Source organism: Dromiciops gliroides, chromosome 2, assembly GCF_019393635.1.
Source record: "Dromiciops gliroides isolate mDroGli1 chromosome 2, mDroGli1.pri, whole genome shotgun sequence".
In the NCBI taxonomy this organism is placed as follows: domain Eukaryota; kingdom Metazoa; phylum Chordata; class Mammalia; order Microbiotheria; family Microbiotheriidae; genus Dromiciops; species Dromiciops gliroides.
This window is the reverse complement of record NC_057862.1, coordinates 500,228,366-500,250,499: the sequence shown is the minus strand read 5'-3', so window position 1 is coordinate 500,250,499 and position 22,134 is coordinate 500,228,366. Positions and strand designations below refer to the sequence as shown.

General features: G+C 38.9%; 1 protein-coding gene and 1 pseudogene across 2 annotated transcripts in view; one reads left to right on the top strand and one right to left on the bottom strand.

Annotated features, from left to right (window-relative positions):
• The first annotated feature begins 636 nt into the window (after positions 1-636).
• Positions 637-22,134, top strand: part of ALLC (allantoicase) — a 47,444-nt gene continuing 25,946 nt past the window's right edge. Inside the window, exons 1-4 of one of the 2 annotated variants that reach the window (XM_043986750.1) lie at positions 637-698; positions 1,042-1,136; positions 12,303-12,353; positions 14,297-14,384. In XM_043986750.1, coding sequence (XP_043842685.1) covers positions 1,047-1,136; positions 12,303-12,353; positions 14,297-14,384 — 229 coding nt within the window. In that variant the 5' untranslated portion in view covers positions 637-698; positions 1,042-1,046. Of the gene's footprint in view, positions 699-730; positions 783-1,041; positions 1,137-12,302; positions 12,354-14,296; positions 14,385-22,134 lie in introns of those variants that run through there. The other variant, XM_043986751.1, reaches the window with a different exon arrangement.
• Positions 19,256-19,355, bottom strand: LOC122744897 (annotated as a pseudogene).

Genomic DNA, 22,134 nt, shown 5'->3' with positions numbered 1-22,134 from the left:
ATTGAATTTACATATAATCCCAGAGAGTGTTTATAACTATTATGACCTGCATTTTCTAAATTAAGCAAAGGGAGGTAAAGTGACTTGTTCATGATAACATAACTAGTAAATAGTAAAGCCAAAATCCAGATAGAAATCTCCTTCCAACGTTATCACTCCATTATGCTTAATTTATGAACATAATTTTTTGCTCAAGTATTATGCTGGTCCCCAAAATGTTTAAGAAAAATCCAAGGGGCAGCTAGGTGGTGCAGTGTATAAAGCACTGGCCCTGGATTCAGGAGGACCTGAGTTCAAATCCGATCTCAAACACTTGACACTTACTAGCTGTGTGACCTTGGGCAAGTCACTTAACCCTCATTGCCCTGCAAAAAATAATAATGATAATCATAAAATAAAGTTAAAAAAAGAAAAATCCAAGAAAAAACCAAACGTAAGGTAAATATTTATCCTTCCACAGGAAGTAGACCTGGGAGAACTTAGCTTCTTGTGGGTCCTAATGTGATATTTTCCAAACATTTTCTTACTATTAAAACCTAAGCACACATTTGGTGCCAAACCACGTTTTCCTGTTAATGTTTAAACCAAACTTTGTATAAGGCTCATAGAATATTAAAACTTGACAGGACCTTTGAGATCATCTAGTAGGATCCTATCATTTTACTGATGAAGAAGCTGAGACCCAGAGTGGGATCAAGGTCATACTTTTTTTTTTGTATCTCTCTCTCTCTTTTTAAAGGGAAAATGAAGGCACTGCACTTCAAAAAAGAAAATCAGAAAGGGTGGGCAGTTCTCCCATTTCTTTAAAACCAGAGGCAAGATTCACTACATGTAACTTGCCCATTGTCCTTCTCCCCTCTTGACAGTCTCCCTTCCACCTCTGTGGTCTTCTGCATGGGCTGGGTTGTGGAGGGCGAGATCCCATCCACTCACTCACTGACTGTAACAAGATTCCAAGAGCCAAGTAGTCCTGGCTATTTATTCTGACTTTTTTGCTGTTTTTTAAAAAAAATTTTAAATTAAAAAAAATATTTTTTTTAGGAAGAATGGCTGATTATCCTAAGGAAGGCAAAACTGATGATATTCCAAACTTCATCCAGCTGACTGACTTGGCATCTGAACATGTAGGAGGAAAGGTAAGTGGAATTTGCAGTCCTATTAGCACCATCCAGCATTGAATGTGCTCACCCTAATGACAGAAATGAGCTGATGCAAAAGCATAATTAGAACCATAAGAATCCTGCTCTAGGAAATGCCTGCCTATTATTTTCCACGAACAAACCCATTATCTTAAGGATGTTGAAAGAGGCCCCCCCCTTCCTAAAATGGGTGATAATACTGAGCACGCATGTCACATTTTTATAAGTTTTACAAACACTAAGTATCTCTAAAGATAATGTTTTGCTACCCACTTTCCCCCCCACTCCCAATTATGTTTATTTCTAACTCACATCAATTGGCTGGGCATAGCCCAACATAAACCAAACATGTATCAGACCTAGAGAGAATTATGTAGAATATATAAAAGAAGACAAAAATTTTGGATGCCTATTCTATGCATGGTGCTATTAATATAGATTAACAGGGTATACAGTTTTACTAATTAATTAATTATTTTGTTATGTTCCTGTGATTACTCTGTTAAAGGAGTGGGAAAACTCCTTTTATTTACTGACACAGATTAGCAATTGCTCTGCAAATTGCAGTCTTAGGGAGCTGCCTTGGGCATGGAGATGTAAGGTGACTTGCTTAGGGTGATACAGTCAATAAGTGTCAGAGGGTGGACTCTGACCCAAATCTTCCTGGATCTCACCATCCACAACATCACCACTGCTTGTTTCTGCATGTGACCTTATATAGGATCACTAATAACAGCTTGTATTTCTATTGTGATTTAAGGGTTAGAAAGAACTTTCAACAACAACCCTGTGAGTTAGTTAGTACAAGTATGATTAGCCCCATCTTACAGATGAGGAAACTGAGACTTGTAATGAGCCAGGGAGCATAATCAGATAGCTAGTAAGCCATAGGATTGTGACACGAACCCAGGTTTTATGACCTCAAGTTCAGTGCCGGTCATCTACACTGAACTGATTCTACTTAGGCGCATTATTATATTTTATTAGTAAGCAATGTAGTCTTCAGCGCCAAAGTAAATTCTACTTTGTCTAGCTACTCTGCTTTGCTCGTTAAACCCCCCAATCTCTGCTTACAATTTTATGAATTTTTCCCAGCTCGACTCAAATGCCACTTCCTCCATGAAGTGTTCCCTTATTGACCAGTCAGAAATGGTCTTTTCTTCCTTTAAACTGTCATAGTGACTTGTCTGTACATTTGTCATATACTCAATATTTTCTATTTTGCTTTATAGTTACTTGTGTGTGTTTTGTACTCCCTCCTAGACACCAAGACCTTTGAAAGCAGGGATAGTGTCTTATTTACTCTACCTTTGTATTTCTGTAAGTGCTTAGTACACAGATAGACATTTAACAAATGTTTATGGAAATAATGTACTATATGCTTTTTAAATGAATGCATTTTATGAAATGATAGGCTTTAGAACTGGAAAGGACTTGAGAAGTCACGGGTTCTCAATTTTTGTGTGTGTGTGTGTCAGTCTGCTGAAGTTTATGGTTCTCTTCTCAGAAAATATATACAATTTTAAAATTCCCAATTGAAAGCAATGCTAAATTTTAGTTAGAATTTAGTGAAAATAAAGATGTAATTTTTTCCTCCAAGTCCAATGACCCCCTCAAATCTATCCATGAATCCCAATGGCAAACTAGTACTCCTGGTTAAGAAACCCTGATCTAATTCCACTCTCTCATTTTACAGAAGAGGAAACTGAGGCTTATAGAGGGGAAATGCTTTGCCTGAAGTCACACATCTTCAAATTTTAATATGTTACAATAGTATTGAGACTTTGACATAAAAACCTAATTCTATCTGTAATACTTCAATGGATCCATGAGACATCCAGACCTTTTTATCCTGTATCACTCTTTTCCATGCCCCCCATAAATGCTGTAGAAGAAGTTTACCCAATGTAGTAGAGACCTTGGCTCCAGGAAGACCTGTTGTCTTTAACATAAGGAAAATTCAAATCTAACAAACATTTATTGAGCATCTACTATGTTCAAGGTATTGTATGGATGTAGCAAGAAGAAGGGAGAATTTTATTTTTGGGACAATTCTTTGATTTCCATTCATTTACCAACACCTTTAACTGACCAGTACTCCTTGTTTCTACACCTCTGTCTTCCCAGTTACTCTAAAAAAAGCCTCATAGAAATGGGAAAACATAAGTGTAAAGTGCACTTTGCCTCCAAGCTATTTACATAGAAATTGATTTTTACCTCTGATTGGCTAAACTCCAGAGGTTCAGAGTTTGGGTTGACTTCAGATAAACATCTCAAAGTTCAGATAATTCTCCAAGTTCATCTACACGCTGAGGTCTATGAAGTTTTTTTGGATAGTCTAGCAAACATAACCTTGTTAGGTCACTTCCTCCCTTTCTTTTGTTCCCATTGTCCCCCACACCTTTTTTTCTCTTATACTTCCTTTCTCCCTTTTCTTCCATTTCCCCAGAAGCAGTGATATGCAGAAAGAGCTCTGGGCTTGGGGGTGGTGGTGGGGTGAGTGAGGGTCAGAATTCTGACTCTGGCCCTTACCAGCTATGTGGCCTGGCACAAATCAATTTACCTCTCTGACACTTGGTTTTACCATCAGGAAATCATCATCACCACCACCACCATCATCATCATCTTGCTACCTTTCCCCTAGGCTTGTTGTGAGGAATCCTTTCATAAATCTAAGAGCATAAGAGAGATGTGAGCTAGTTTTCTCTTATGCTTATTTATCCATTCCTTGTCTCTAATTTGAGGAAAGAAATAGGGAAACTTTCCCTGTTTCTCATCAGGTTTCTGTGATTATTAGTAGTTTTAAAGACTTGATCAAAAAGCAAAAGAAACTGGAATTGGATTTAGGATTAAAAGGGACTTTTGGGATGATCTGGTTCAACTCCTACTTCTCCATTTTACAGATAAGGAAACTGTATCAGAAAGGTTAAAAAACTTACCCAAGGTAACATAGTTGAAATTTTCTTCTGGGCTTGGAGGGTTGGTAAGTAATATGGCCCGTCAATATTCAACCTGAGGTCCTCTCTGATTTCAGCATCTCTGCTGTTTCTGGTCTTATAAGTGCAATGGACCTGAGTAGAGAAAGACCTAGGTGTTCATATCTCTAGCACCTCTGTTGTCAAACCTTCAGCTTATGTGGATAGTAGATGAAATGTTCTTGGAGTTCCCTGGCCCATTCTGTCAGCAGCAGGGGACAGAAATCTACCATCATAATGGACTATTTGTGGTCATTTCTAATTCTTTTAAATTGAGAACCATATCTAGGGTGGAATAATGGGAGGTTTGCTCCAGAGTGCTGAAATTTCGAGAAGGTATAAATTCCTACAGGTGTCTTGCATTGTGTAGATGCTGGAATCATAAGAGATGCAAGGGTCCTTGGGAATCATCTAATCTAACCACCTGAACAAGGGTCCTCTACAGCTTCCCTGACAACTGGTCATCTACTCCTGGCAGGTAGAAACATCTAATAGCACTCACTTAGCAAGAGAGTAATTATTTAAAATAGGAAGCTACTGGATGGATTGCTTCCTCCTTGCTGGTAGGCTACTCTCCCTGCCTGGCCTAGACCTGGTCTGCTCTTTCCCCCTACAAAGTGAATCTATCTGCCTGCTTGCCCAGACTACATCTTATGGTGCTTGGTCTAGTTAACAGAATTTTATTATCCCTGTTTTTGTCTCAATCATGTTATCCTACTACCCTGACCTCTACTTTTATCAATAAAGTAGCTACTAAAAAGTGTGGGGAGATATAGGGCTTCTTGTTAAAGACAGTTTAATTGGCTTATTCTCCTATTGTCATTTCTGCCTTTGGCAGCAGCACATGGATTTAGAAAGTTAGAGATGCACCAAGTGATAGGCCCTTCCAGTTGTAGAATTCTTGGCCTCCATAGTTCTCTTTATCAAATGGCTTCTAATCCTCAGAGAAATTATGGTTCAAATTTCTTTTTGCCTTCAAAGATGGAGCGAGGAAAGTTCTTTCACATTTTTTCTTTTTTGTTTTTTTGTTTTTTATTTTTTTTAGTGAGGCAATTAGGGTTAAGTGACTTGCCCAGGGTCACACAGCTAGTAAGTGTTAAGTGTCTGAGGTCGGATTTGAACTCAGGTACTCCTGAATTCAGGGCCAGTGCTTTATCCACTATGCCACATAGCTGCCCCGGGTGTTACTTCTTCCATGAATTCTTCTCTGCCCTGCCCTCTCCCCCTCCTTCCTTTTCCAACAAATTACTTGTGTTTTTTCTCTTCTTCATTTTCCTAGAATACTTTCTCTGGCTCTCTCCTTTGTCCTTAGGACAATCGATCTCTTTTTTTATTATCCATATGAGTACTGTATCCCTCATCTAAGGTATTAAAATGTAAGCTACTTGAAGGTAGCGACTGTCTCATTCTAAGGCAGAGGTTGAACCCATGACACTTCCCTATTTAGAAGCTTGGAGAGGCTTCATATTGCCAATAGAATAAAATAGAAAGTCCTCCAACTTATTTTTCCAGCCTTATTTCACCATTATTACTCATAATGTGCTCAATTTAAAATACATTCAATGATACATTCAATAGTTCTCCTGCACTGGTCCTTCCGCCACTGGATTGGACAATCTGTCCCTCTCAACAGGAATGCATTCTCTTTATTTTTCCCTTTTAGAATCTTCATGTAACATGATTCTCTCTGTCCTCCCTTTCTCAGGCCAGGTCTGTTAACATTTTACACCCCTTCCCACCCCACTCCCACTCCTACTAGGGTTCTCAGGGAGTGAGGGACTTTGGAAATCTCTTGCTTCAGCAATTGGCTGGAGCCTTCACTGATTGTGTTCCCCACATTTTAGAGACCCTATCACTCCAGTTCCATTTAACTATTTAAAATCAGATTAGTTTTCCCAAAGAGATATTTATTTCAAAGACATAAAAAGAACAAATGCTTAAACATTTCCCCCCAACACACAGGGGATTTATAAGTCTCCTCCTATACATCCTTGGTCCCTGAGAAATTGGGAGATAAGACTCACAACTTAGCTCACATTTTACGTGATATTACTCCCACTAAGTTCTAGTCCCAAATCCCAGTGGGTAAGCATCCTAGATTCTTGGTCCTTAGGGCTTTGTTGCTGCTCAGGCTGCAACACCAAGTCTGGATACTTAGACTCCTAGATGCCCCAGTCTCATTGTAAACCTTAAAAATGCTTTACAAATGTAAGTTATTATTATCTCGAGTCACTTAATGAGCCCGTGTAGATTTGTAGCTTTCAGAGATTGGATTTTTGGTCTAAGCAATCAGAGGTTCAACTTTAGATCTGGTTCTGCATCCATCTTGTTTTGGAATGTAGATTTCAAGGCCACAAGGGCAGAAAATACACTTTCACAAACACATGTTGTGGGGAAAAGGCACTGAGTACTTCAAAGCTTACCACATAGTTTTTTTTTTTTTTTTTAGTGAGGCAATTGGGGTTAAGTGACTTGCCTAGGGTCACACAGCTAGTAAGTGTTAAGTGTCTGAGGCCGGATTTGAACTCAGGTACTCCTGACTCCAGGGCCGGTGCTCTATCCACTGCGCCATCTAGCTGCCCCCACATAGTTCTTAATACTCAGAAAAAATGTGGAGCCTGAAATCAGCATGGTGCTTTTGTGTGAAGGTTAGTTTTAAAGACTCATCACACAAAGGTTCTTGTAAGCCATATAGCTCTTTTGATGTTAGATCTGGGAGTATGAAATTATGGACGTTGTAAAAAGGATTTCTAATCTAGCCCCATCTTGGTTCAAGAGCAGGCAAATCCTCCTCTAGTAGTACTTGGGGACTTTACAAAGGTTCATTCATGTTACTTTTTTGTCAGATGGCAGCATTTCAGATGTAATTAACAATCTTATTGCATACATGGGTTTATTTTCAGCTCCTTCCGATAACTCCTAGAGATATTTGAGGAGTTTGGGATTCTCGGTTCCAAGGTTTAAAGTCTAAACTCAGTTTAAGGTCTAAATTCTGTGTTATAAATCCTATGGTCTTTGGCCTTGTATAACTAAAAAAGACAGAAGGGAGAACAGATATTCAATATGATATAAAACTTAGAGATTAAGAAAAGAACACTTAGGCCAGTTTAGGAAAAGTTGTATATCAAAGAGAAATTCTGGATCATTAAGTGGTTTGTGGTGTGTTTTTGATGGAAGCCACGTTCCCCACTGGGAAATTCTACATCACTTTCACTGATTCCAAGATGCTCACTGCCACAAAAGCCCGTTTCTTTAAGAATGATATTCTCCTGGTGATACTTTGTGGTTATGAAACGTGGCCACAATGATGTCAGAAGAATCACAAATGTGGGTGAGCTGGAGGGCAGTGGAGAAGGCTCAGGGTAGGCTGCAACATTTTTCTATCAAGTTTCAGCAAGTTAAGTGGTCTCAAAGAAGTCATGGAGGCTGTACATGGCCTGACAAGGAAGTGGTCTGCTTAGGTAGAAAAAGGCAAGGAGAACAGATGGACAGCCTGAGGGCTGCTATGGTATCTATGAACTATTCAAGAAGCTAAAGGAAAGCTGCCACTACTTTCTATTGATCCTCTGAAAGACGCAGATTAAGAATTGAATGTGACATGAAGGCATGGCTAGAATGTAATTGGTGCTGGTGGAGGGGTCATAGGTCTATTGGTTATGGAGGGAAGCTCAGAGAAGGGGAGAGGAGAGGTGGGACAGGATTGGTTTGGACAAATTATCAGGAAACCTCGCTTGGTTACAAGAAACTATTATTACCCGTTATTTCTTCTGGTGAATCAATTAATCCATGAACAAATATTTATTAAACACATAATCTGAAACTATGATACAGGCACTGGGAATACAAAGGTAGAAGTGAAACAGCCCATGCACACAAGAAACATGGGGGAGATATGCGTGCTCATTGGTTGGATACCTGCTGTCCTGGGTGTGGGGTGGTTCTATATAGAGTAGTAATGAGAAGAACCTTCATTTATATAGTGTTTTACATACACTATCTTATTTGTTATCTTATTCAGAAACAGGTGGTTCAGTGATTAGAGTGCTGGGCAGGGATGCACTCAAATCTAGCCTCAGACATTCACTAGCTGTATGGCCCGGAGCAAGTCACTTAACCTGTTTGCCTCAGTTTCTTCAACTATAAAATGAGAATAATAACAACATCTACCTTCCAGGGTTGTTGTGAGGATCAAATAAGATAATATTTGTAAAATGCTTAGCACAGTGCCTAGCATATAGTAGGTGCTAAATAAATGCTAGCTATTATTATTGTTATTATTCAGTTTATGACAATATTTATAAAGTGCTTAGCACAGCACCTGGTACATAGTAGGTATTACATGAATGCTATCTATTACTGTTGTTGTTAAGATCCCACAACAACCCTATGAGGTAGGTGGTCATAGGAAACTGAGGCTCAGAGAGGTTCAGTGACTTGCTCATGGCCACACAATATCAAGAGATGAGATTTAATCCCAGGTCTTCTTATCTCCAAATCCTGAACTCTGCCCACTAACTGTCACACGTCCTTCCTAAGCAATAGTAGAAGGGAACATCTGTTCTTAACCCGCCTGAAACCAACAAAGCCTTAGCGATGCATGACGTAAAACAAGTGATTGTCAAACACCGAATGATGCTTCATTAATAGGACACGCAGAATAAACTAGGGGTGGGGTTGGCAGCCTTTCAGAAGTGACTAGCTAGTCTTCACAGTTCAACTCTCATGTAAATATTTGTCAATGACAGGTGTTAAGGACAGGTTGACTTAGGGGAGCAATAGCCTGAGGACCACTCACCCATGGCATGCTCCTGAGAGAGTCTCCTTGGGGGTGGATTGAGGCAGTGTACTCTGGGAGGTCCCACGTAGGATGATAGGGGCATGGGCAGGACCTCTTGTGCCACTCAAGGACAGCCCTGAACCTCATCCAGGAGAAAGCTAAGCCTTGGTTTCCAGGACCTGGCATGTGGGAATGGGCAAAGTGAGGAAGGGGAAGAATGGGTTGGTATTTCCCTATTGGATGTGCTGGTACAGTCATGGGCTTCTGTCCACAGCCCTGGTAGCTGCCTTTTTTTTTTCTTTTAGCAGTCTGGAATGAAGCTCAGAATCACTTGAGAGGCAGTATGGTATAAATGAATAGAGTGCTGGAACTAGAGCAAGGAAGGCTTGGGTTCAAATTCTGCCTCAAAACACTTAATAGCTGTGTGACTCTGAGAGGGTCGCAACCGCTCTGAGCCTTAGTTTCCTTATTTGTAAAATGATGAAATAGACTCATGATCTCTAAGGTCCTTTCTGGCTCTAAATTTATGACCACATAAGGGGAGGGTGTTGAGAGAAACCTAGGTTAGGGCCTCACCCTGATCAATTAAGGCAAACAGGAAGTAAGACAAAAAGAACTTATTAGCCCACCTAGGCAGCAGGAGTTGGTAGACCAGCCAGAATTCAATCTGTGTTCTGCTTTTTATAGACAGGAATAAGTAATTTCCATATAACAGAAAGATAATCTTGATCGTTCCATGTTTCAAATGAGGAGGAGTCAGTGCTGTTTCAACTCTTGATTGGTCCACATAATTTATGAGGAGATGGGATTAGCATACCCAGAATAGGGGAGGCATTGGGATGCAAGTGGAAGGCTTGGCCTTTGGGTCACCTGAAAGTGAGGAAAGCATTTTGTAAACTGTAATACATAAAGTGACCAATTGGGAAAGCAATATGAAGAAATAAAAGTTGTAAGACCCTGGAGCTTGTAGATCTAGAGAGGTAGAAGGGACCATAAAAGCTATCTAATTCAACCTCATTTTTACAAATGAAGAAACTGAGGCCCAGGAAGAACCTTGTCCAAGGTCACATCAATAGTCAGTGGAAGACAGGAATCAAGAAAACAAACACATATTTATTAAATACTTAGTGTGTGCAAGGCTCTGTGCTAAGAACTTAATAATCGTTTCTCATTTGAGCCTCACAACAACCTCAGGAGGAAGTTGGATTTGAACCCAGCTGCTCTGACTCTGGGGCAGCTAGGTGGTACAGTGGATAGAGAGCTAGGCCTGGAGTCAGGAGGGACCTGAGTTCAAATCTAGCCTCAGACACTTACTTGCTTTGTGTCTCTAGGTAAGACACTTAACCCTGTTTGTTTCAGTTTCCTCATCTGTCAAATGAGTTGGAGAAGGAAATGGCAAAATACTCCAGTATCTTTGCCAAGGAAACTCCAAATGTAGTCACGAAGAGTTGAAATGAGTGAACAACTCCAGAGAGTAAGTAATGTTCAGTCAAGTTTGACTCTTTGTGACCCCATTTGGGGTTTTCTTGGCAAAGATACAGGAATGGTTTGCTTGCCATTTCCTTCTCCAGCTCATTTTATAGATGGAGAACTGAGGCAAACAGGGTTAAGTGACTTGCCCAGGGTCACCCAGTTAAATGTCTGAGGTTGAACTTGAACTTGGGAAGATGAGTCTTCCTAACTTCAGGCCTAGCACTCGATTCACTATGGTGCCATCTAGTTGCCCTTGTGTATTATTCACTGTACCAGGGCTTCTTAAAATTTTTTCCACTTGTGACCCCTTTTTGTCAGAGAAATTTTTATGTGACCCCAGGTATTTAGGTATATAAAAATGTATACGTAACCTTTTACTGTTGCCAAATTTTTCTCAACCCCCACATTCAATTACATGACCCCATATGAGGTGGTGACCTACAGTTTAAGAAGTTTTGCACTCTACCATACTATTGAACCCACCTGAGCCACACTGTCACTTTCACATAGGTACAGATTCAATTATGACATAATTGCATAAAGATGTGTAGCGTGTTTTATTTAGCATAAGTTTCACAAAGTGTGTAATAATAACTGATGGAAATTCCATGTTGGGTCTCCTTTATTATTTTAAAAATAATACCTCTTAAAGATAGTATTATTAAAAATATCGCTGCACCATATACAATGTTCTCTTGGTTCTGGTCATTTTGCTCTTCATTATTTTGTGCAAGTCTTTCCATGTTTTTCTAAGACCACTGAGCTCATCATTTCTTATAGCACAGTAGTATTCCATCACAGTCATATACCATAACTTGTTCAGCCATTTCCCAATTGATAGGCATCCCTATAATTTCCAGTTCTTTGCCACCATAAAGAGAAGCTGCTATAAACATTTTAGAGCATATAGGTTCTTTTTTTTTTTTCCTAATCATCTTTGGAAATAGACCTATATGAAGAAAGATGCCATCTGCATCCAGAGAAAGAACTAGTAAATAGGAGTATGTATAGAATAGTTTTACACACACACACACACACACACACACACACACACACACACACACGTGCCTATTTGTGTCTAATGGTGGCCATCTTTGAGGGCTGGGGAGGGGGGCAGGAAAGGGAAGGAAAAAAAGGAAAAAAAGAAATTTACATGTTAACTTTGTTGTATATTTTAAAAGAGTAGCAAGTTGTACATAGAAGATTAACAGTTTCATGTGCAATCATCTTTTTAATTATACTATATTATGGAAATGCTTGTTTTATTCCACAAATTTAAAATAAAATAAATTAAAAAAATGAACTTCAAAAAGAAAGTTGGTATTATGTTTTGTAGAGTATTCTGGACCCTGGACTTAGATCTGGGTTAGAGATCTAATTACTAGCTGTACTCTGAGCCTGTTTCCTCACTAATAAAATGGGGATAAATAATATGTGCTCCTCGTATCTCAAAGGACTAAGAGGAAATACATCTTAGTCCATGGTAAGGCCCCTGTAGAAAAGTGAGGTCACTTTCTCATGACTTGAGTTTAATGCCACTGTTAGAAGTGTAATTGGGCCTGGCTAGCTGTGGGTTTGACCCAGGGCCACATTTATCACTTTTCTGGAAAGCCTTTGCTTCTTGAAAAGGTGGGTCCCCTCCACCAGGCTTTTCTCATTCTTTTTGCAAAGGGTGAGAAGTTATCTCCTCTGCATCCAGATGGTTAAGGGGAATTGTGAACAAAGGGTGGGAGAGGAGAGATTAGGATGTGTCTGTCTGCTGGCAAAGCAATCTCAACATTTAAAAAGCACCATCTCTTAACTGCAGATTGTTTCTCTCCCCTAGGGCAATTTCACATCTTCTTTTTACTGCGGTTCCTAATGTTTCACTGGGGAGTGAAATAAAATGGTTTTTAATTTATGGTTATTTTATCTTTACTTCTTTTTTTATTTGTCTAGGTTTTATTTGCAACAGATGACTTTTTTGCTCCTGCGGAAAACCTTTTAAAGGTATAGTAAATTGACATCCTGCAATTTGGAGGGTTGGCATGGAAGTGATCTATGGAGACATGTTAATTAAAATCTACTAGTTCATTTGTGATGGGGACTATGTATGCCAGTGAGTGAGAATGTCAGAACATCAGAAGCAGATATGAACATCTGCATTTTTTTCTTGCTAAAACACAGAACTTTTTCTTGCTTTATTTACATGAATACCCTAATTTCTCAACACAATTTTTGTTGTGGGTATATCCCTTGCTGGGAGAAAAATATTGAACTTCTCATCCATTTTCTACCTTCTTATCAATGGGCTACTTAAAAATTTTCTATTATGAAAAGAATCTATAATTTTGAAAAAAACCAAGATAATCAAAAATAATAAAATTTTCAATTGAAAACCAAGACCACAGAAAATCCTTAAGGAATCTATATTTAATTTCCAAGATAAGTCATAGTGGATTGGAAAGAAACTGGACTTGGTGATAAATGACCTGGGTTTCAGATACAGCTCTGTTATTTGTTGTGGGACTATGAGAAAATGACTTAACATTTCTGATCTACAGTTTCTTAGTCTGTCAAAATGGGGATAATAATATCTGTTCTACCTTCTTCTCAAGGTTGGAAGGAACAACTAAAATGGCAGCTGGGGACTGACTATAAAGCAATTTGAAGATCCTGTGGAATTAATTATAAGGAGATTTTATTTCTATTAACAAGTGCCAATAGGGGTTAAAACCCAGAGGCTATGATTTTAAAAAAAGTAAAATTTTCTTCTCTGGATATTTAAAAATATATGGTAGTCTACTGTACTACATTGTATTATAGTATAGTAGATAGTCCTAAAGGTAAGAGCATGGACTAAATAACTTTCAGAGGACCCTTCTAGTTCTGTTTTTATGTTTATATCCTCTGTCTCTTCCTGTACTACAAAAGTTAGTCATGGACTAACAGTGTGATAAAGTTAGAATTTTGGAGACTATTTAATTTAATCCCTTCATTTTATAATCAGGACCCTGTAATTTATAGGGATCAAAGGACATGGTCAAGATCACACTGTTGCCTAGTTATAAAGCTGGGACTAGGGAATAAGTCTCCTTAGTCTCATTGTGATTGGTTCTTTCTCTAGCACCATATTGCTTCCCCATGGCTAGGAACTCATTGTGAGATTTAAAATTGGATATTAGATCATAAATCTCCCCTACTTAACCTTTCCCTTAATTTATCTCCCAAACTAGTAAATGGAAGCAGCTTTTGGTTTTCTAGATAGACCTTTTTATTTATAGTTATGATAGTCACAAGGTGATGTTGATTAGGATAGGAAAGTAGAAACACAATACAAATCGTCTTAAGTCTAAGCTTAGTCTATATTCCTTATAAAAACTCACCAAACCGACAAGGCCACCTTTGGAGAGAGAGTCTGTGCCGCGCCGTCAGGAGTCCCGCCAAGCAGGCAAAAAAGGCTACTCCCCTTCTCTCCCCCCCCGGAAGTCAAAAAACCCGGCAGGCAGTCTGACATGCGCAGCAGGCGGACTGTTCATCTCCTCCCCAAAAGGGTGGTCCTTGAAAAACTGGCGTCTTTCAGTTATCCTAACCGACTGTTAAAAAAACTTTCATATTTTACCACATTTCCCCCCTTTGCTTCCTCAAGAAATGGAATGTTTCCTTGATGGAACAGTAAAAAGAATATAATAACTTTTGCTGACTAATAATATGCTGGCGGAGAAGGGAGCTAGAAATGTGCTCTCCCTTTAATAGATAGGAATCTAGGCCTTTCTCTCTCTCTTTACCAAATTCTTATTCTCCTTAATAAATGCTTAAAAGTCTAACTCTTGCTAAAGCTTATAATTTATTGGCGATCACTCATTAGATATTTTAGACAGTTTAGCTAGAATTTTAGCCCTTAACATCATGAATATAAATTCTGAAAATTTTTTTTTACACATTTGCTTTAGAAACACAGACCAAGCTATAAACCAAAGGAATACACAGAGTTTGGAAAATGGATGGATGGATGGGAGACCAGAAGGAAGAGAATTCCAGGTAACAAAATCATCTTTAGGCTAATTAAGGTTCTTGAAACTGCTAGGCTGTCATGCATTTGAGAGAGAAATAGGAATAGAAATGGCCAGTGTTCTGTAGCTTTAAAAGTAAGGTCTAGGTGTGTTCCAAATCAATTTGAACAAGTCTGTTTTACTGGCATAGAATGGTGTTCATTTTGACTGGTATTTTCCAAGGTGGTTTTTGTTTGTTTACTTGCCATCTGAGTTGAAAGCTAAGAAAGTTAATGTGAAAGTAGAATGTGTTACCTCTGAATAAGGCTTAGACCTAGGACTAGACATCGTTTAAATTAGAATCCGACTTCATATTTTATCAGTGTGTTGATTTTGTCCCTCTACTGAATCCTGTTCCTGGGCGCCCAAGAGGCTGGAGTTATTTAGTGTATGTGTGTTTTAAATAAAGTCCTTCTACACCGTACTGTGGCACTGAGGTTACTGTGTTCACAAACTGTATGCCACCTCTGCTGATGATTCTCTGATCTATCATGCCCTAACCTCTCTGCAATTTTCTGGTCTCTCACATCCAACTGCCTTTCAGACATCTCAAATTGGACGTCCAGCAAGCATCTTAAACTCAACATATCCAGAACTGAACTCATCTTCCCCCATTGAACCCTCCCTTCTTACAAATCTCACTTTTATTGTCAAGGAAACCAACACCCTCCCAGTTCATCTATCTATGTCAATTTCATCTTTGCATTATCTCTAAAGTAGTCTCCTTCCCTGCTGCTCCCCCAACTCTGATACTGCCACTACTCTGGTGCAGGCTCCCTTCATCTCATGCCTAGATTTTTGTAATATCCTGATGTTGGGTTTGCTTGATCCAAATCTCTCCCTATTCCAATCCACCCTCTATTCAGCTGTCAAAGTGAAGCTCAGTTCAGACCACATCACCTTCCACTAAATAAACTCCAGTAACTCCTTATTGCCTCCATGAGCAAATCAAAAACCCTCTATTTGACATTGAAAGCTCTTCATAACATAACACACCACCTCCTACCTTTCTAGTTTTCTTATACCTTCACATCACATTCCCTACTCTTCCCTCCCTCCCCTCTCCTCACAAACAAAAGAAAACTTTTCATTTCAGTGGCACTGGTCTCCTTTCTGTTCCACAAGCAAGTCAAACCAGTTCTCTCTTAAGGCTCTGGCTGTCCTCCATTCCAGGTATACTCTCTGTCCTCATCTCTGCCTTTTGGCTCCACTGGCTTCCTCCAAGTCTCAATTAAAATTCCCATCTTCTACAGGAAGCCCTTCCCAATCCCTCTTAATTCTAGTCCCTTCACTCTGTCAGTTATTTCATATTTATTCTCTATATGCTTGTTTGTATGTATTTGTTTGCTCATTGTCCCCCTTGGCCCTCCTTTAGATTGTGAGCTCCTTGAAGGCAGGGACTGTCTTTTGTGTCTCTTTGTATCTCTAGTCCTTAGCACAGTGCCTGGCACATAATAGAAGCTTAATAAATGTTTATTGACTAATAGTCATGGGCAAGCTTTGCCAGGCCCTGCTAAGCTGGGAAGGCTTCAAATGCTGGCTAGTAAATGGACTGTCCCAGAGCCAGATCAGCTAAGTGTGGAGAGCCTCAACTTAGTGAGGATTTTATGTTTTTGGCCACGGTAGCACTGGATGCCATCCACAAAACCACAGAAAGGTTGTGATTTGTATCACATCAGTGCAGTGCTCACAATGATGAAATAAATCTCAGACACTCTGAAATATTTAAATCCTTTTACCACCCCCCATCTATTCATTTTGAGAAATCATTTTTAGAAAAGAACTTGTTCTATTGGAATTTTAAAATTATATTCTAGAATGAGTTTGATTGATGCCTTTTGCTTTTACGTCACAGTTATTCCTAGATATACATGTATACCTAATGTAGTAAAATAATGGAATTTGGCAGACTGATTGGGATGGACACATATACATGTGTATATATGCGTACATATGCATATGTACACATATACACATATACATACACACATCCATTTCTCTATCTAGCTATCTATTATCTATATCTCATGCCTCCTTTCCCAAACTGAGCCTTCTGGTAAGAAAGAAAAACAATTAAGTAAATTATTACAGTGATTTAGTCTGATGTGTTATATAACACTTTATTCCCATAATCCCCTACCTTTGTACCAAAACAATGTTTTGTTGTTCTCCTGGACCAAAAAATAGTTATTATCTGTTAAGTATATTATTCAGAAATGAACTTCCTTTGTTTCTGCTTATTTCACTCTTCATACAAATCCTATTATTCTCTGAATTCATCATAATCTTCATATGTAGCACAATAATATTCCATTCACTATTGTTTCTCACCAATCTTTAAGGAAATGATTTCATTTAAAGTTGTGACAAATATTTATGTTATAGAAATATGTTTACTTACATTCTAGTCTCTTTATTGCTGTCTGAACTATTGAATATCTACATTAAAAAAATTGCACTGGATAATTCCAACGAATCTGTAACACTTTAAAATGGGTTTTTACCTGGGTAACTGTTACATTGTGATGTATCTCCAAAGCACAACAAGGGCTGGAGTAGTCAAGAAAGAGGAGACCTAAATAGGGCCCGAATAGGATGAATAGGATTAGGACAGGTAGAAGGGAGAAAGGGGGAAACATGACAGATATTTTGGACAGCATCCACACAGGTACAGAGAACCTCTGTAACAGGGAAAGGAGTGCTATTGGTACAGGAGCCCAGGGGCCACAGCCTTTTCAGAGGGGAGAATTCCTGGGCACTATAGTCAAGTGTAGTCAGGCCCTGGGGAGCTATCAATATTGTTGGTGCTGCTAACCCACAGGAACCTGTTGTTGAGGAATGATTTCATGTAAAGAGCTGATAAAAGACAGGATCAGGTAAGATTTTTATGCACAGTTCAGCAATGTTCAGTCTGTTAGTCCTTGGATGCTGTGCATTTCTGTGTTCTGTTTATTGACTGGCCCTCTTTGGAAAATGAGCAAAAGAATGAGTGGTGTGTCTTTCCACACATTTTATGTACTTACAGCTGTGTTTTTTCAGTTCCAGAGTCTGAACACAGACAGGATATATGTATGTGTGTGTGTGTGTGTGTGCGCGCGCGCACGTGTAGAGGTGTATGGTATGTATTGGCGTCAATGGAAGCTGAATATCTGACTCATCTGGGACCCCTTCTTCACTATTTAAAGGCATTCTGGGTCAAAGTTAGGGACAGAACACAGAAGTTACAATAAGCACAATTTTGTTATTATAATGTGCATGTGTCTGTATGTCTAACTGTCTTGTCTCTAACTGGGGAGGGAGGGAGGAAGGAAGGCAGGGCAATTGAGCTGTTGGACCAGAAAGGCAGCAGCTGTTGCCAATATTCTCAAGGGCAACAGAGAATATCTATATTTCTCTGATAGCAGATAAAAAGGTAGAATCCAGGCCTCTGGTTTACTGTTTTCTTTTTTTGTTTGTTTGTTTGGTTTTTTTTGTTTTGTTTTGTTTGCAGGGCAATTGGGGTTAAGTGACTTGCCCAGGGTCACACAGCTAGTAAGTGTTAAGTGTCTGAGGCCAGATTTGAACTCAGGTACTCCTGACTCCAGGGCCGGTGCTCTATCCACTGTGCCATCTAGCTGCCCCTACTGTTTTCTTAATACTTTAATATTTCAGTGTTTCTGCAACCTCACTGATGTAGATATTCCCTACATTGGTACAAATTCCTTCTCATCCTGTGAGATTCTTACTTATTTTATCTGATGGGTTCTTCAAGGAGGTTTTATGTATCCAGGTAAAATTCTCCTTGTAGGTTTTCTTATCTTTTATGGATATTGCAAAATGTAACATTTGGGCTGTCCATCTGTTACTTTTCTCTCTTGCTATATGACTAGTCCATTTCCTTTTCCGATCAAATATTTTCTTGACACCCCCCCCCATGCTACTCTTTGTGGACAGATCATTGGAAGTAGGTTATATCCTCTGGTTCACTTCAACTTTGACTTTTCAGAGATTGCAGTATCCCAAGATTCAACACTACACAGTTTTACCAGGTTAAAAAGATGGGTTTTTGTACCAAGGAGCAACTTGGGATTGCTGAAAGCACTGTGTGATTTCCCAAATATGATCCAGGTGTTTCCTTCAATTTAATTTGGGGCCTAGCTTAACCAGTATATTATAAGCTCCTTGAGGGCAAGAAATGTTTTATTTTTGTCTTTGGATTCCCAGGGCCTAGCACAGTGCCTGGCACATATTCAGTGTTTAATCAGTCAACTAATTGATAATATTTGTTAGAAGGATAAAGCATTTATTAAGTGCTTACTGTGTACTAGGAACACTGCTATTGCTGGAAATTAAAATGCAACCTGTTGTCAAAAAACATACTCTGAGGGGGAAAGACAATAAATACATCAAGGGGAACTAGAAAGAAGAATGGAGATGGAAGTGGAAGCCTGCTATTGTGATGACTAGGAAATGGTGTGGATGCCTGATTCTGGGCTATACCACTCATGAACACTGGCCACCCACCTCTTCCTCTAGTGAGTTTTTATTCTTGCAGAATTGTTTCTTAACTGGTCTTTTCTTAAACTCTGGGAGGAGAGCTTCCTGTGTTTGCAGGAGGAGTATTTTTTAAAAAATGGCAGGATGTCCACTTTTTTTGGGGAGTTTACCCTGTGGGTTAGAGTTTATATCCCCCTGTGGTATATGTATCCCTAGGGATGACCCAGATATTGTGACATTTTTTGAAATGCCCAAGGCATCAGCAAAGAGATGATTTTGTTATAAAGTCAGCACCATGAGCATCCTTGCCAGGACTTGTGTGTCAGAAGCCCTGAGACCCCAGAAGTTAGCATTTTTAGGGCCCTGGTCAATATATTCTAGAGCAAAACTTCTTTATGAATTTGCATGTCATCCTTGTGCAGGGGCCATGCTAACCTTCTCTGTATCATTCCAATTTTAGTAGATGTGCTGCCAAAGTGAGCACTAGAACAAAGCTTCTTAAACTGTGAGTAGTGACCTCATATGGGGTTGCATAACAATGTGGGGGGGTCATGAAAAATTTGGCAACAGTAAAAGGTTATGTATACCTATTTTATATGCCTATATGTGGGGAGGGAAATGTCAAATTTCTCGGGCATAAAGGGGTCGTGAGTGGAAAAAGTTTAAGAAGCCCTGTTCTAGAGGACCCAGGATAACCTGGGTTCAAATCCTACCTCTAACATTTTATCTGCGTGACTCTGGGCAAATCACTTATGTTTTTGGTGCCCCTCTCTAGATAATAAGTTGCTCTCTAGATAATAAGTTGCAGAAGTCTTGCAGTGTATCACCAGATTATGCATGGTCATAAAAGGTGGATGTGAGAAAACAGGTGCTGACCACCCCAAAATAAATTCAGAGGCAACTTTGGTATGACAAAAGCCTTTTATTACATTCTCATGAGAATGGGCACCCACAGAAAAAACAATTAGCTAGTGCAAGTTATTTATCCTAAGCCTTAACACAGTACCTCCCCTGAGTCACCAAAGGTAGGTTATGTTGGGTTCACAATCTTCCCAGAAGAGTTCTAACTAAATTCTCATTGATATGTTGCCCCTCCCAACCACATATGCCTTTATTCAATATATGATTGAAAATAGGGTGGATATTTTAGGCATAAGTGGAGAAATTAATATTAATAAATCTATTAAGCAAACACAGCAGTGTCTAAGTTTGAACTTTTACCTACTCTTATAGAACGCTGGTGAGAGAAAATTCAAACTAGTTTTCACCACTTCTTCCTCTAACCCTGAAAAACTTACTTTTCTCAAATTCTTGAATTTACATAATTCATTAGATGATATTGCCTTGCTGTTTCTTATATGGGCATGCTTTTCCCTTAGAAGAGTCCATTACTTTAACAGGTTATTCTTTTATCTCACAGTGGAGAAAAAGATTATAGTCATTTTACATAAATCTTACTATAGCTATGTGACCCTGGGCAAATCACGTAACCCTGTTTTGCCTCAGTTTTCTCATCTGTAAAATGAGCTGGAGAAGGAAATGGCAAACCACTGCAATTCCTCTTCTAAGAAAACCCCAAATGGCGTCATGGAGAGTCAGACATGACTGAAATGAGTGAACAACAACAAAAATAGGAGCTAGAGAGAATCCTTGTCATTAAACTCAAGGAAGTAAATGCTTGCTTTCTTTGTGTATCAGAATGAAGTTCAATGTGTCCAAAACCAAAATCATCCTCTTTCCCCATGGAATCCCTCCTTCTTCCAAACTTCTTTGTTTCTACTGGAATCATTCTTGTCTTCTGATTTTCTTTCACCCCACTCATCCTAGTAATGGTCAAGTCCGATTGGTTCTACTACAGCATCTTTTGAAACCATCATCATCTCTCCACTGACCCTACTGCCATCCAAGGTCAAGCCCTCAAACTCTTTTAAGAATATTCTCCTTCTAATTGCTCTCCATGTTTCTTGTCTTTTCTTTCTCCTCTTTTCACTGCTGTCAAAAAATCTTCTTATGACAATGCCCTATTCAAAACCCCTTAATTGACTCTTTTTCCCCATTAATATAGTATTTATTTGAAGATACTGTTATAATAAGAAATTTATTATTTCCTGATGTTGTCCACCGCATCTGGATAGGTCAAATTCTTAGGACTGTAGATTTTTAGCAGAAAGTCAGGAAAAGACTTTGGAGGTGATCTAGTCCAACCTCATTTTACAAATGTGAAGAATGAGGCAAAAAAAGGAAAACTGACTTGTGCAGATACAAAGTAAGTGGGTTTGGATCCTATCCAGAACTAGGATTTGAATTAAGGTGTCCTAATTCCACAAAGAACATCCTATATGCCTCTCATTTGTTAGGTAGTTTTTTTCTTACATGAGGATGAAATCCGACTCTAAAACTTCCACCCCTTGCTTCTAATCCTTCTCTGTGGTTCCAGAAAGAATATGTATGATTCTTTTTTAATTATAAAATTATTTTATTATTTTCTAGTTACATGTAGAGATAGTTTTCAACATTTGTCTTTGTAAGATTTCTAGTTCCAAATTTTCTCCCTCCTTCTCCTTCCTAGCCCCTCCTCAAGACAGCAAGCAATCTGATACAGGTTTTATTTGTACAATCACATTAAACATATTTCTACATTAGTCATGCTGTGAAAGAAGAATTAGAGCAAAAGGAAAAAGCCTCAAAAAAGAAAAACAAACAAAAAATAGAAATAGTATGGTTCAATCTGCATCTAGATGTCACAGTTCCTTTTTTCTGGATTTGGAGAGCATTTTCCATTATGAGTCCTTTAGAAGTATCTTGGACCATTATATTGCTGAGGAGAGTCAAGTCTATCACAGTTGATCAACACACAATGTTGTTGATACTGTGTACAATGTTCTCCTGGTTCTTCTCATCTTTCTCATCATCAGTTCATGTGAGTCCTTCCAGGTTTCTCTGAAATCTGCCTCTCATCGTTTCTTACAGCACAATAGAATTCCATTACATTCATATACCAGAATTTGTTCAGCCATTCCCCAATTGATGGGCAGCCCCTCAATTTCCAATTCCTTCCACCACAAAAAGAGCAGCTATAAATATTTTTGTACATGTGGGTCCTTTTCCCTCTTTTATGATCTCTTTGGGAAAAAGACCTAATAGTGGTATTGCTGTGTCAAAGGGTATGTACAGCTTTATAACCCTTTGGGCACAGTTCCAAATTGCTCTTCAGAATGGTTGGATCAGTTCACAGCTCCACCAACAATGCATTAGTGTTCCAA